At 38.2% G+C, this 16092-nt stretch overlaps 1 protein-coding gene across 10 annotated transcripts in view; it reads right to left on the minus strand.

The window, feature by feature from the left end:
- Positions 1-1641: 1641 nt before the first annotated feature.
- Positions 1642-16092, minus strand: part of CLOCK (clock circadian regulator) — a 72078-nt gene continuing 57627 nt past the window's right edge. For 9 of the 10 annotated variants that reach the window (XM_063401965.1, XM_063401961.1, XM_063401966.1 and 6 more), the window contains 9 exons: positions 15892-15967; positions 14884-15025; positions 14410-14510; positions 13449-13538; positions 11370-11528; positions 9813-10019; positions 8560-8768; positions 8011-8278; positions 1642-6454 (listed from right to left, as the gene is read on the minus strand). In XM_063401965.1, coding sequence (XP_063258035.1) covers positions 6278-6454; positions 8011-8278; positions 8560-8768; positions 9813-10019; positions 11370-11528; positions 13449-13538; positions 14410-14510; positions 14884-15025; positions 15892-15967 — 1429 coding nt within the window. In that variant the 3' untranslated portion in view covers positions 1642-6277. The remainder of the gene's footprint in view (positions 6455-8010; positions 8279-8559; positions 8769-9812; positions 10020-11369; positions 11529-13448; positions 13539-14409; positions 14511-14883; positions 15026-15891; positions 15968-16092) is intronic. The other variant, XM_063401971.1, reaches the window with a different exon arrangement.

Consider the following 16092-nt stretch of genomic DNA (forward strand, 5'->3'; position numbering starts at 1 on the left):
AACAGAATTGCTTCAGGTGTGGCAGCAGTTGTAATTACCACTCTTCTTCTTGATAAGTTTATGAAAAATAAACTATTTCCAAAGTTCAATTTTAGGAAAACTGACAGTCTTGCTTGCTACATGCTCTCAGTCTTATCACTGATGGGTGGTGACAGTTCTTAACTACAGCTACAGCACTTCTGCAGCTGATTTTGTTTCACTCCAGGGGCACAGGGGCCTCATGGCATATAGGAGTAATATGCAGCTTGCACAAGTATTTAATTCTCAAAAGCAAAAGATCAGTATCTTCCTCTGGGTATCTGGTGTGATATTACACAAAAAAAAGTACTGCAGACTGTAAAAATAGCTAGTGTATTTATCATTTTCTCCGGGTATTCAGCTTCAATTACCCAATTTTCTTCCCACCCTCCTTTCCCTGAACATTTAATCCATTTGTTATTAATCAGTTGTTATCATCAATTATTAATGTTTACACTTTGATCATTGAAAAGAGGGTCACACCATCGTGACAGGTTACATATTATCACAGCTCTTCCAGACGGGAGCTACATGCTCTCAACAAGTTGTGCTTGCAGCTAAATGCAAGTCTCTGTTTCTGTGCTCAGTGGCACACCCAACACTTCAGACCTCTACCCCTTTAAAAATACGATTCTTTGACATTTCAGCAGCAGAAGAAATATGCAGTGAGGGGAGTGGCACCAGTTTAAAGAGAGGGGTTTTGCCCATGCCAAAGTGAGGGAAGGGCTCTGCCCATCCAAACCCGCTGCAGTGCTGCTCTGTCCTTTGGGAAGAACAGGGACTGCAGACACGAAGGTATGAAAGCAGTTCTATGTTGTGCACACTCGGTCAAGTACTGTGTGAGTAAATTGCAAGGTAGTAATGTAAATACACAAATCAGAGGTCTCTAGCCTTTAGAGTGGGGCATCAGTTTATAAAGAGATACAGAGAGAAGACAAGGAAAAAATACAGTATGCATTTTTACTGAAATCTCACAAGTCATTTGTCTGGGTAGGGGAGAGAAGATAAAAGTGACATCAAGCAACTTCTCACAAGTCAGTTCTGTGGGTGGGGGAGAGAGAGTGCCTTTGGTACAGTCGTGGGAAGGGTAAGAGCGCTTCACTGTGAAACTTGGATAAAACTGACATCAAGCAACTCAGAAAAAAACTTCTAGAACCTTAGAAGCTACAGAAAGCAAAATTTTAAATGAGTTACATTTATTCAAAAATTGACAGTTAGTAATGGTCACATGAACACCAGGGAACTGCATCTACATTTCCTGACGTCAATATGAACGGCACTAGGGTTTTTCTGTTTGTTTTCTTTTATGTATATAAATCTAATGCCAGTTAAAAAAATACAAAACAAAACTGAAACCCAAGACACTGTGAAATCAACACTGCTTAAAAACTCAAAATTCAATCTGATATATTTGAAAATAAATATTTTTTACCTTTCTTGTTAGAAAAAGACAACTCGCTAACTGCTTTCAAAGCAGTTACATCTTTAAGACCATTCCCAAAAGTGTTTCATAAATAATTACCCATTGATTGATTGTCTATTAATGCAGCATCTCTCAGTCATAGCTGGGGTCTCTGTTATTAGGCCATAAAGTATGTTTTTCAGACACAGTGTTTTGTTCCCCCCCCCCTTCCTTTTTATTTAGGTATACTTTCTTTGAATATAGCATATCATGCTGGCAAAATTCATGCAGATGGCATAGCATGAAGTATCGCAGAGTTTAAAATCACCTGTTTAAAAAAGACAAAAAAAGACAAGGAATGTAGTGTTAAAAATCATGGTAGTGAAAAAGCAACTACCCCGTCTCATGGACAACCAAGACAATTTCAAATCTTCTCTCACAGTTGTCTCATCTGCTATGATTTAAGTATGTCTTTTTAAATCCAAATTCATGTCATTCTCTTCATTTTTTTTCCACCAGGGATAAGTAAAAAAATAAAAGGTTAATTATTAAAACTAGTCTCTTTTCCCTTTTAATCAAAATAACCATTTTCCAGCCCTCTGACTGTACATCTAATTTTAATAATAATTTCAAATAGAGAAGCTTATGAATCTGACATGTTTGACATCTCCTGATGCCGTGACATTTAAAACACTCATAACAATACTTGGGTTAAATCTCTGAAAATATAAATGATTCTTGAATTCACTTTAACATTTGAAAAAGGCCACATCTTTAAACCTACAGAACATTTTCACACAATTTATAATCCTAAGGGACACTTAGAATTATTGAGTAGGCGAATGAGCCTCCAGATGATTCTCTCTCATAGGCAACTGTGCAACTTAAAAAGCCTCCTTCCAAGGAAGCTGTCATCCCTAATCCCTTCCCCTGGCCATATAAAACACAAAGGCAACCAGTTTTAGAAGCCTTTTCAATCCTGCACTTTAAACCTCAAAGGATCACCATAATAAAGAAACATTTTCCAGAAATGTCTCTCTTGACAGTTTTCTCTGTTATTCCTCAATGTGCCCCCTTTTTAACAGTTTCACTGACTAAAGAAATAAACTGTTTTTCAAATAGTCTTTTCAGTAAAGTGCTTGTTATTACTCAAAAAAACCCAAAAAAAAAAACCCCAAAAAGAGAAAGTGCTATTTAAGTCTTAACATAATTTCTTTTTCCTGTGAAAAACTGCCTGATATATCTTTACTTTATTCATTTTTACATAAAGCTGAAATGAAACCTATTTCTCGTAAGGATGCTGGGTTACTAATTTCGGTGTTTGGCAGTAGGCAAGATGCCCACAGAAGGTGGTGACACACTGGAACCATAGTGCAGAAGGTAAACCTTCTAGATGAAGTGGAAGGCATATGGAGAGCTCCTACTAGAATCATTTCATATTTATATACAAATATAATATATATTAAATATAATATAAAAATAGCTATATTCTTTTTTCTCTCTGAAGTTATCCCAGACACTTTTCTTCAAAGCCTCACCCATTGCAGACAATGTCTGTCTCCTACACGCCATGCAAATGCCATCCTTTTCACTCCATTATGTATCACCAGCCCATTTCTTCACAAATCTGATCATCCCCTTATCAGACTCCTTCCCTTCTGTCAGAGCTGTTCTGCAATATTTCTGCTCCAGATAATGCTTCTGCACCATCACAGCATTCATTGTCATGCTGTTTATCAGGATGTTACAAGTGAGTCTGTAACAAATGAGTCAGGCAGAAGCAAAAGGCTGATTAAGAAAGAGGCAACAGCCTGGTCCTCTTCTCACTAGAACTCAAGGACAGTTCAGCAACTGATTGAGCAACTGGGGAAGCTGCAGACCTGTTAAATACACACTTTCTAGTCACTACTTGTGAACAAAGCATCTCCATACTTGTGCACAATCTGGACCAAGTTCTACACACTTGCCTTTGTAAAGTTTGCCTGATTCACATCAGGAATTCTTCAAATGTGTGCTGTAGTTTTGCAGTTCCTTAGAATTTCCCCATCTTCTATCCTTTCTCTACTACCTGGCAGTTCTGTAATTGAATGATCTCTCTTTGAGGCTACAAAAAGCTGCTTGATCAAAGCATACATTTCTATATTCTTTCAGCAGCCACACTATCCCACCATCTAATTTCTCTCTCCTAGTTTAGCCTTTTTACTGACAGACCTACAGCAGCACACCAGAGTATTTGGGGAGGGCAGAATGGGAAGAGAAGTTGAAATGAAGCTTTATATAAAAAGCTGCATCATTAAGTGTCTGGCTGGTATCTCTAATTTCTGTAATTCTCAGTATAACAGCTTAATACACCTATTTTACCACTATTCAGTAGTTCTAACAGCACTATTAAAGCTCTCCCAGTTTTGTTTTTTAGTGCAATATTTTTATTGTACTTGGTTAAAGAAATTTGTATCTAACCTATTTTCCATTAGGCAAAGAAGTGATAGCACAGACCTCTAGTCAATGCAGCTTTGTATGGAAACAGGTGGAATGGAGTGGTAGGGATAGCAGAGCAAGGCAGGATTTCTTTATATAGAACTTTACTGAAACAGGTCTCTGACAATTATCCCAGACTCAAGAATGCCAGAAATCCCTTTAAAGAAGGGAAAGAGTTTCTTGCTATGTTTGGTATTGGCATCGGTTCCTTGCTCCAGGTTGCAGTAAGTCTCGTGGAGCAGAGAGCAATCTGATTTCTCTTTGGTACTTTGTTTTTCACACTCTCCTTCCTTGTTCACTGCTTGGCTTTTTGGTGCCAAACATTTGCTTTATGACTGGGGAATAACAAAGATCTAATGCTGGGACACGTGCAGAGGCAAAGGCTTGCCCCAAAAACGTAACCAACGGCATCAAAGGCTTGGCTGAACTGGTGTTACCTCCTGCAGGTTTGGGTCATCCAGTAATACAATCAAACTGTTCCACAGTACAAAATAGAACCATCACCATTTGGTTACATTCATTCAACTCCTCCTTAGTATTCAAGATTAATCCAGCTTTCTCTCCCTAGCACTAGTTTTAAATGATTTTACTGGTTTTTGTTTTTAATTAATTATCAGATCTATCAGCATTCATTAATTTTCCTCTGAAGTTCTGGTTTCCACAAACTAGTACCATAAAAACCTACCAACATTTACTTAAATAGCACATATCTGTTGGAACTTTTTATTTTCTTTATAAAGTAAAGTTGCCTTCTGAAGTCTTAGTTCAGTGATAGCTCTTAAATCAATACCTGGCAGTGTTAAATGCAATCATGATCTCCCCCACAACACACTTTAAATGCTTCCAAAAATGATTTTAAAAAATCAGCTTATTATTCTTCCTTCTGCAAAAGGAGTCTTGTATTTGAAGGTTTGCTTTTTTGCCTTTTTTTTTTTTTCTAAGAGTATTACCTTAAAGATCTGAGATTTTTGAGACTCCTATATTTCTGGCTGCTGTCTGAGGGGGAGTACCAGTCAAAAATATTCATGGTCTCAACTCAGACCACTGTTAAAATTAACACAATACAGAAATATCTATGAAGTAGATACACAAGTTTGGTTGACAATGTGCTAAGACTTCAAAATTGAAAATGGTTACAGATTGAAGACATTGTAATTCAAGATGTTCAACATTATCACCTGAATTAAAATCAAGGCACTATGGGTTTTGTTGTTGTTGTTAAAATGACCCTGAATTAGTTCTGACTAATTTTTGAAGGAGAATAAAAAGATTCCAACATGGTTTAACAAGTTACAATTCTCACCACAGAGAAAGTGGTTAAAAAGTGCCCAAAAGGTTATTAAATGTAAATATATTTTTGTGCAAATTACTCCTATAACTGAAACATTCTCGAAAATTACTGTCATTTTTTTTAAACCTTTTACATAAATATTTCCAACTATGAACTATATCAAAAGATAGCTTTGGGGAATAAAATTCCAAACCATCCACAAGAAAGCAGTGCAAATTCCTATTTTTCAAATAAAATGATGAATTCATTATGAAATGATGGATGATACTTATGAATCTGAATGTCCTGAACCCTGATGCATGATCACCAGTTCAAACAGCTTCATCAATAATTTAACTTCAAGCAGTCAACTAACCAACATACTATACCTCACCGAACAAACCCTGACATCACGGACAAAGCACAAACAAGAGACTTGTGCCCACATTAAGGGTGAAAATAATGATGCATCATGTTGTAAACAAAAGGGTAGAACAGAGGAAAACATTAGTCTGAGTATGGCGTGAGAATTTAGGGAAACATATTCAAACCTACAAATAACAGATTACATTTTCATGCATCATATAAAATATTTTGCTCTTTCTCCTTTTATGCAGACATATACACAATATTTTACAGGATCTGTACAACAGAGAACTGGATTTCACACAACATTTTCAAAATATTTACTGTCCTGTAATCACCTGAAAAAAAATTAGATGGTTTTTGGACTATATTTCTGGCATTTTTTCCTGCTAATTCAAAACAATTGCTCCATGTCCATTTTAATACTTTAAAAATGTACAAGATTGATAAAAATACCAATATTTTCAGCATCACTCTCATTTCAGTCACATTTGGAGATTTCACCTGGACAAATTACAACATGGCAGCAAATCCTTTAGAACACAGAAACTGGGGCAACTCTCAAAGTTGGCCGTGTCCCCACCGTCATCTTGTGGCTTTTCTTAACAGATTCCAGAAGTTAGAAGCAGGTCTCAACACCACGGTGCTAGAAAGCCTTCGTACTGTTACCTCTGTGGCTTCAGTGCAACTGTTTGTGGGGCAGCCCCTCCTGCAGTTTGCTTCAAAAAGAGGCAGCACCCACACTACTGTGGCTGAACTTTGGAAGGATCAGTCATCTTGTCAGTTCTATGTCGTGACAGCTGCTGCTGCTGAGACTGATGCTGCTGGTGGTGGGACTGAGTGAAAGTGCTTTGTTGTAGTGGGAAAGCAGCAGAGAGAATAAGCTGAGCCGACTGATTTCCATGAAGTAACCTGGATGTCTAAAACATGAAAATAAAAGAAAATTATTTTTCCTGTTGCGCTGAGAAACATGGGCCTAGCTGCTTTTTAACTTTTTGTAAGGGTTCAATCAAAATAAACTTTGGATTTAGCCAGTTAAACTGAGCAATGCAAAGATTTGTTCATACTAATGCATTTAAGCAGTGCATCTGACCAATTAATAAAGCAGTTGTAATTGGTCTTTGGAATTTCTGTGGCATTGATAGGTAGGAACACATGGCAATTTGTCTTCATTTCAAACCACGAAAGCATAGCAGGGCATAAGGAATCTATTTGAGTAAGTGTAGGTAGCTGTCACTGCAGTCAAATGAAAAAATAGTGCAAGATTTGGCACACATCACATTTATTCCCCACAGACAAAATGTTCAGTCAAGGAAAATGGTGCATCTGCAGACCCAAACATCCCCTTTGAAGGAGACTTATTACTACTGGAAATGGTACTTAGTTTTAACAGTACTCTTAGAACAAAAAAAAATTGATTACTGAAGAAAAACAAGGATGAGTACAAACGCACTAGGATATCTCAATTCTGAAATGTTCCGCAGCAGAAAGTACATCAACTGCTCCACCTACAGAATCAGACCGTAAGACACCCCAGAGAACAGAAGCAGAAAAGGCACTTTTGTCCTTTTTAAAGAGCATTTGCTTCACTTCAAAATTTTTGCACTTTAATAGTTCGTATTAAAAATACTAGACTTTTTCCTAGAACAAAATTCTAGAGTAGGAACAGAGCTTTTGAGTTCTTCCTATTTCACATATCTGTTTCGCCAGAATTAGGTCAAAATTGTATAAACATTTAAATTTAGAAACAGAGACACAAACACTACCAACCTGCTAAACAGCCTCTCTAGCATTCCAGCCACCACATCTCCTTCACCCATGGGTCACTCAGCTCCAGATGCTGGGTGACCCATGTGCCAGTAATTAACTGGAATCAAAAAATGGAAAGAGATTTCCCCATCGATTCCCTCTACCTTCTGTTTCTTTTACAGATTTCCTATTTCTACACTCCTTGGGTTTTGTCTTCCTTCTCTTTTGACCCAATCTCTCCTCTCTCTCCACTAAAACAAGGTTCTTCCCTACTCTCTGCTTACAAAGCTACCTGCTGCTCAGCCTCCCCTGTAGCCTAGGCAGAATTTCATGCCTCATGTTATAGGGACATGTCTTGCTTTGGGCTGTGTGCTGCTTTCCAGACCAACCATCATCTCTCATACCTTACTGCATTAAAGCTAATAAAAGAAAATGTAAATGGTTTTAAAGGAAACACCTATTTTTTCATCCCACAGTCAATTAAGAGTAGCAATTCAAAGGGAAAAAGATGTAAGACAGGACAATGCATGGAAAGACCACCTCTGCTTTAAGTAATGGGATTTTAGAGAACAGCTACAGAATAAACGTACCTCATGCATCGGGTTTTTTCACAGGTTACTACTTTAAGTGCTTTGTTTTCAGGTAAAGCATCCCTGAATAACCCAGTAATGCTGAAAGTGCCAGGACTTGGAAAAATTTGTAGACCAACCAGCTCTACATTCATTACCTGTAGGAACTGTTGGGGATGCTGGGTCAGCTGTGACTGAGCTGGTTGTTGCACTGTGGTGAGCTGCTGCTGATGGTCCTGCTGACTTTGCTGCTGCTGTTGCTGCTGCTGTGTTATAGACAAAGTCTGTGCCTGCTGCTGTTGGGCAGCAAAAGTGGGATAAGCTGTCACCACCTGTCCCATAAACATAGTACTTGGTACCATTACTGCTCCACATGCTACTGGGGCCGTGACGAGTTTTGTTACAAGTTGCTGACCTTGAGAAAATCTGTTAATAGAAAAAGACACTTGGAGTCCCTTTAGGAAAAAAAATGAAGCATCACAAACAGTTAAGATAGGCAGATTTCTCAAAATCCTATTTTGCTATAACAGGTTTTGATAAGCCTGCAAACATGTTACTTTGGGCAGTTTCATTTCAAGGGTTGTATCCATACAGTTGAAACACAATTCACACTATCTTTTTAATGCTTCTTTACTTCTTTTTGTATATGGTGCAGCTGCATAAGCATACCATTATAAGAAGTAATCTTAAATATCTGGAAGATTTACCTGATTTGTCTGTCCTGTGTAAAAGTGGTTACTGCAGCAGCATTCTGGTTGCTGTTCTGTGGTAAGCTAGAGGGAACCTGCACCACGTTTCCTGCTGTTGGCTGAGAAATCACCATAGTGTTGTACAGAGGTGCCGAGACTGTGTTAGGTGACTGACTGGCAAGAGAAGACTGTTGATTGTGTCCACTAAGTACATTTTGTTGATTATGCTGAAAAGAAAATATGAGATAGTAAGTTGAAAATAGTCAAGTGCTACAGCTGTTCTCACTGTTACTGCCCACAGTTCAAAACTACCAGTGTTTTTTATCTATTCAAAAAAATTCTTAATTCAAGGTACACTGGTATTTCTACTGACTGAGGATTTAGAGGTGGGACTGGACATCCGAGATTCTTACATTAACTTGTTTTCCTGTTCAGGTTATTTTTTCCCCTGAATTTTTCAGCTACTTGCATACTGTTTATTCAAAATTATCTTTTGACTCCTTCAGCATCTCTGTGCCCAACTTAGACTAAAATGTGCACATAATGTCAAGAATTTCTTACTTGAAAGTTTGGAACTAGCCTACTGCTGAGAGAGTAAAATGCATCACTAGTCTGCCTCTTCACAAATCTCAGAAAGAAAACACAGAATGTGGAAAAGGGTACAGAGGAGGGTGACCACAAAGATCAGATGTGTATGTAAGTCTCCATACACGTAATGGTCAAACAAATTAGAAGCATGAAGAACCAGCCTCTGTGGGGATACATGGTGTTCAGTGTTATTCCTCTGCTAAATTGTTACAGTTAAATTTAAGTATAAATTAAGAGCTGTTTCTTTGTTACATTATTAGGTTTAATGTATAAGTTCAGTTTGAGTTCTGTTAAGCTTTTAGGCCATGTTCCTTTTTATCTTTGCCCTTGCTGTCCTTTTGTCACGTGCATGGAAACACACACACACACCACACACCCTCCCCTAGACAGTTCTTGGTTCACTTCGGTTTTGATTGTCTGGATTTTGTTTCGTTTTGTTGCTGCTTGTTTTATCCTTGTCGTGCCTTAACTGTTCTGTAAGTAGTAGAGTGAATCTTGCCAATGAACTTTGTTGTGCTGCCACTTAAATCAGCCTTTTGCTGATACCCTTGCAGATGATTTTTTAAGTGATCTCAAACACTTGTTCACAACAGGAGAATGTCAGGGAAGCTGTTGTGTTTCAGCTGTGGTTTTGAGCAAATATTCTACCCAGCAAGTAGTAATAGTCAGTAATAGAATTTTACCTGTGTTGCAGTACTCTGCAAAGGCTGCTGCTGTATCATGTGTGGAGTACTTATATGGCCTGTGTTCATCCCACTTTGAGTCTGATTACTCTGAACAACTTGACCTTGCATGTTTATTGGCGTAAGCTGCTGAACGGTTGAAGAATTTCCAGAAGGAAGCTGCACGGAACCAAAGTTGAGTCCAGAAGCTGACTGCTGCAAGAACATCTTAAAAAAATCCACAAGTTATAGGGTCAGTATGCAGAGACTCGACTCTAACTAGTAAGAATCAGAATCCTGATTTCTAGAGTTCTAAACATAAACGTTCGATATTTGTTCTTAAAGAAAAAGCACCATTTAGAGAATAAGCAGTAATGCAGTCTACAACTATCTAAAGACAAAACATATTTGAGATGACATTTCTATTTTTAGGACCTTCCACAGTAACACTAAATGAGATGAAGAGAATCTCTGAATTAGTAGATCCAGGCATAGCACCAAGAATGTAATCTTCCCTGACAATCAGGAAATCATAATAATTATACTGAACTTTCCAACATTGTTGTAATAAACAGATTTCAGCACCAAAATATTAGGTTCTTTACAAAAAGTTGGGCCCAAGCCTACAACAAGGCAGAATGTGCAGTACTCAAGTATTTTCTCTACTTTTCATATTCCTGAACAAGGTCCCTCCACATTGCATGGGAAGGAGAGCTGTGAATCTCTCCTTTTGAGACATGGATAAGGCAAGTCTGCTGTTAGCATGTTTACACCAGACATCACACAACACTGAAAATGGCACGCAGCAGAAACTCCTACTCTTCCAACAAAATTTACACTACATACTCAATATTTCCAGGATGTATTTTTTCTACTCTTTAGTCACAATCCTGACTGAAAATATTAAATTATTTCCTTAAAACATATCTTAGTTTGAGGTAATCAGCTTTTTTTTGTTTGGGTCTTTTAACTAGAAAAACCCAATAGGGCGATTCTTCTCTTCCAAATATAGCTGCTGAAAAGACAACGACAAATACAGAAAAAATACATACTGATTAAAAAAAATCAGTAATCAGGTAGTCAGCTGCTAGACTGAGTAATGCACCCTCTAGACTTCTTGTCTTTCTGGCTCAGTAACTCCTTCAAGTTTACCATGCAAAGTAGAACCATTCAGCCTGATAGGACAGTTTAAGAAACAAAGAAACATGGATTTAACATCCTCAGAGCTAAAAGGAAAAAACCCCAGATGCTCATCTTGCAGATTTTGGATTAATAGTCTAATGGCTGCAAACTTTGCAAGAATTAATAACCATTCCATCCTTTTACATTTAGTTAGGTGAAGTCATAAGCTAGGCTTGACCTGCTCAACACTGGGGCATTTCCAGATACATTTGGCAGCAAAACATCAGGCACCTGTGCAACAGCAGCTTCAGATTCTGTGGATTTTAGACATATTAGGCCCAGGTGGCAACTGACAGCGAATATGGAGGATCACGTTGTGGAATTAGGTGCCCAAGACACATTTCACATGCCTAAATTCTCTACAGATGAAACCTGCAAGTGAATACACTAACTCACCTGGAGTCCTTGGCCATGAACAATCTGAAGCTGCTCTTGTATCTTTCGCAGCTCTTCCTGCTGCCGATGAATATTTGCCTCTATCATGCGTGTTCTTTGCTCTAGCTGGTCCTTTAGATGTTGCATAGCTCCTAATTGAGCTGAAAACTGAAATACAGGCTGTAGTGCAATGAATAAATTAAAAGGTGAGCAAAAATGACATTTTATTATGAGAGATAAGTACAGTCCTTCACACAAGCAAAGAAATCAAGCACTGCTCTTTAAATTACTAACAAACCATAATCTGAGGATCAATTCATGAGTATGAAAACATCACAGAATCAACATTTAATCAATGCATGAGAATTTGTGAACTAAAAAATCCACAGCACAGGAAACTGACTGGTGTGCAAATCACATATATACATATGTGTGTGTGTGTAGCCTGAGTAATTTACATGGTAGTGTGGATGTTAAAGCTCTCTCATGTTAAAAATTAGAATTGTGCCAGTTTAGAAATAAAGATTCACCCAGAGCTAAAACACACAAGTAACTCTGGAATACTCTCAGCCACAAAAAGCTAAAGGCTGAGCCCATACAGAGACTATTTGCCACTTTTGTTCCTCCTCAGACATCTGCTGCAGGCCTCAAGACAGTATGACCTTTTGATACTTATATCCTGTTCTTATTACACAGAAGCATTTTATAGACCAAGCAGCCTTATAAGCACATGCCTGAAAGCTGCCAGCAGAGTTAATGGATTTTTAAGTTCATGCCCTAAAATGTTTTAGCTTTAACTGTTTTTCTATATCTATGTTGCTAATGCACAAGGCTGAAGATTATATCTACAAAAATAACAGGAAAAATAAAGGAAGCGTCAAATTACAGAATTTGCTCATTTCAAGAGAATAACTGGCACCAAAGGACTCAATTTCTAACAGAGAAATTAACTTATATTCAGAATATAGAAGCAGAGAATTGTTTAAGATGGAAAAGACCTTTAAAATCATCCAGAATAACCACTAATCTAGCACTGCCAAGTCCAAAACTAAACCATGTCCCTAAATGCCACATCTACATGGCTTTTAAATACCCTCAAGGATGGTGATTCCACCAATTCCCTGGTCAGCCTGAGCCCATGACTTGAAGCCTGTTCCAATGAATGGCAAGCCTTTCTGTAAAGAAATCTTTCCTAATATACAATCTAAACCTTTCCTGGTGCAACTCCATAGGTGCAAGACATTTCTGTCACTCCGTCCCTGTCACCTGAGAGAAGAGGCCAACACTCATGTTGCTACAAGCTCCCTTCAGGATGTCTCCCTCGAGCCTTTTCTCCAGCCCAGCTCCCACAGCCATTCCTTGTCTGATTCACATTCCAGACCCTTCACCAACTCCACTGCCCTTCTCTGGACTTGCTTCAGCACCTCAATGCCTTTCTTGCAGTGAGGGGCTTAAAACTGAACACAGCACTCGAGACATGGCCTCACCAGTGCTGAGTACAGAGGGACAGTCACTGCCCTGCTCCTGCTGGCCACACCATTGCTGACACAGGCCAGGATGCCATTGGCCCTCTTGGCCACCTGGGCACAGCTGGCTCATGTCCAGCTGCTGTCAGCAGCACCCCCAGGTCCTTCTCAGCTGAGCAGCTTTCCAGACACTCTTACCCCAGCCTGTGGCACTGCCTGGGTTGTTGGGACCCAAGCTCAGGACCTGACACTTGGTCTTGCTGAATCTCAGCCCATCAATCCATCCCTCTGCAGAGCCTTCCTGCCCTCCAGCAGATCAACACTCTCGCCCAACTGGGTGAAATCTGTAAACTCACTGGTGATCTCAATCACTTTGTCTAGATCATCAATAAATATATTAAACAGGACTGGCCCCAGTACTGAGGACTGTGGAAACCCACTAGTGACTGCCTGCCAGCTGGATGTAACTCCATTCACCACCACCCTCTGGGCCTGGCCATCCAAAGTGTTTTCCACTCAGTGAACAATGCATCCACCCAAGCCACAGGCAGCCCATTACTCCAGGAGAATGCTGTTCTCTAGGAGAACAAGACTGTTTAAAAAATAATAAACAATAAATTGAGTAAATCCATACCTGAGTCATTCCAGACTGGAGCTGTAAAGTTGCAGGCTGAGATATTGCTGGCTGTGTTACTGGCTGTCCAAGAGATTGTGAGCTCAAAGACTGGGGATAAAAAAAATGTTCCATAATCATAAGAGAATGAACTTTATACTTGGCATGAAGTATTTCTTTTAAGCGTCAAATCCAAAACAGCATCATATGAACAAATAATAGAAACCAGTAAATTGTTTCCTGAAATATCTAATCTTAATTATTAGAGAATTAAGAAAACAAGACCAACTGATTAGCTACATAATATATACATGAGTTTTTCCACTGCTAAAAATATATATAAGCAGTAGGTATAAAACAGAAATTACAACTATAACTATTTTAGAAGTCTTAATTGTATTAAAGATTTTTTCAACAAGTTTGGAAGTTGACACCTTTGATTTATTCTTAAACTAATGATTTTTACCATATTTTAATAAGGATTCTGTTTATGAAGTGAATGTATTAGTTCAACAGGAAAACAAGCACCAAGTACATGAAGCATGACAACTTCTCAAACCACAAAGATTTCAGAAAGGATATGGAAGTATTCACTAATATTCTTAGCCATGAATTTGTATGACTTTTTCACAGGGACACACACAGCATTACACTGGCAATTTTATATATATATATATATGTGTGTGTGATCCAGAATCACAGAAAGAAGTTCTGTGCGAGTGAAAGCAGAGATTCATTCACATTCTTGCAAATCCTAAGGACAAAACGTACATACATATATTCTTAATTATTGTATTCCTTTAAAATCTAGTATACCAAAGTTGCATACTGATTATCCAATTCTAAGAGACGTATTCCAAGAGAAGCTCTTACAGTTTAAATTGTGTTTTTAGAAGAAATAAAACAAAGCTTATATGGACTTAATAATAGCTTTTAAAGGTGAACTCCACTGTTTAAGTACAACATTTTCCTCTGAAGTTACCTGACTGCTTAGAGAGGATCTTCTTTGCGCAGTCTTTTCATGACCAGATAAGCCTTGCCTTGGAGGAGTGCTAGTGTCCACTGTCATTTTAGTTGGTGTTGCTGACAATGTTGAGAGTAAGAACAGAAAGAAACATGTTAATTGTTATCTCAATTCTTTAATGCAGTAATCTAATTACAGAAAGCAACAAAAAAACTCTTAAGGCTTGGACTCTTTTTTCCCCCTGACTATCCACCAATAGTGCAATCTGACGGACTGAAATAGGGTGTACTAGTGTCTTATATTGTACTCCTAGAACTAAAAGTCTTTTTCAGAGTAGAAAAAGACTGCAGATCTCTGAACCATCAAAAAGGGTATTCTCACTTGCTCACTTCTCATAAAATGATTGTGAACTGCCAGTTATGCATTTAATTAAATTAGGTAGAGAAAGCCTTCATTAGGAAGGCAATTATGTTTTCAACAGTTGGTGCTTACATGAATGATCCGATACTGCAGTATGTGAAGATTTTCTTGAACTCCTGGAGGAAGCAGAAGGTGTGGGGCTGGTATCAAACCTCTCCAGTGCTTCTTTGAGACTCACTGTATTTATGTGATTGTCAGACCCAGAGTCCTGACTCTGAAGAGATACACATAAGAAACAATCATTTATCTAACCCAGCACACAATATATATTTCTGTTAGAAACTATCTCAGACCTTTTTGTTTCTAATGTAGAAGTGTTGGCCTGTTTGATGGCTGTAAGCTCTGTTTCCATTTGAGGCTTTTATCCTTGGAAACCAAAGCTATATAAGCTTAGAAATCAAAATTTATGCAGTCTTAGGCCACAAACTGACTACTGAGCTGACCTCTTTCTGTAGCCACTCAATTCACTCTGAACAACAGAGTGAACTGCTTATTCTTTTGAGAACGGATGAGTTTGTTCCATTAGGAGCACTGATAGATGAAACTTGTGAAACTGCAAAAGGAAAACGTTTCTGAACTATCAGACTAAAACATGTCAGATCATCTCCACAAGCTGGTAAGACTCATTGAGCTTCCAAGCACATTAATTCAAAATGAATTTTTTATACTTTTAAGAAGTGGGACACAATTAAGAAGAGTCACACAATTAAACAGCTGCTATTTTCCTATTGTGAATTCCTTCTTGGTGTGTTGACCTTGGTTTTTCAGATTATGGGTACTTCCAGTAAAGGAGACCATTTATTTAGGAATCTAGCACTGCAGAAATCAGATCTTAATGAAAACTTAGGGGTGCTACCATGTTATAACTACATGTACATTAACTCCTAAAAAGAGAAGGGTGTTATAGGCAGAGTACAGTTAAACACTCTTTCTAGACTTCTTTGATAATTTTCAATAGTCATATTATTTAGAGATCAAATGATTATTTCAGGACAAATGGGACTAAACACTTTTTGCTGCTGTATATTTGCTGGTGTATTATTTTTGCAGATGTAAAATAAAGTCATATAAAACACTCACTTTATCTGCTGTTATCTCTGGAAGAGATTCCTCAATACCAAGTTCTCGTCGTCTTTCTGCTCTGACTTCTGCATAACTAGAAGAATAAACCAGGGATGACTACTATATCACAGGATGATGTAAAAAGACCAAACTCCCAAACCCAGCTTGCTTTTAAAGCTTCCCAGGAACCCTTCTAGTGATTCTTCACACTGCTATAAT

Source organism: Prinia subflava, chromosome 7 (assembly GCF_021018805.1).
Source record: "Prinia subflava isolate CZ2003 ecotype Zambia chromosome 7, Cam_Psub_1.2, whole genome shotgun sequence".
Lineage (NCBI taxonomy): Eukaryota > Metazoa > Chordata > Aves > Passeriformes > Cisticolidae > Prinia > Prinia subflava.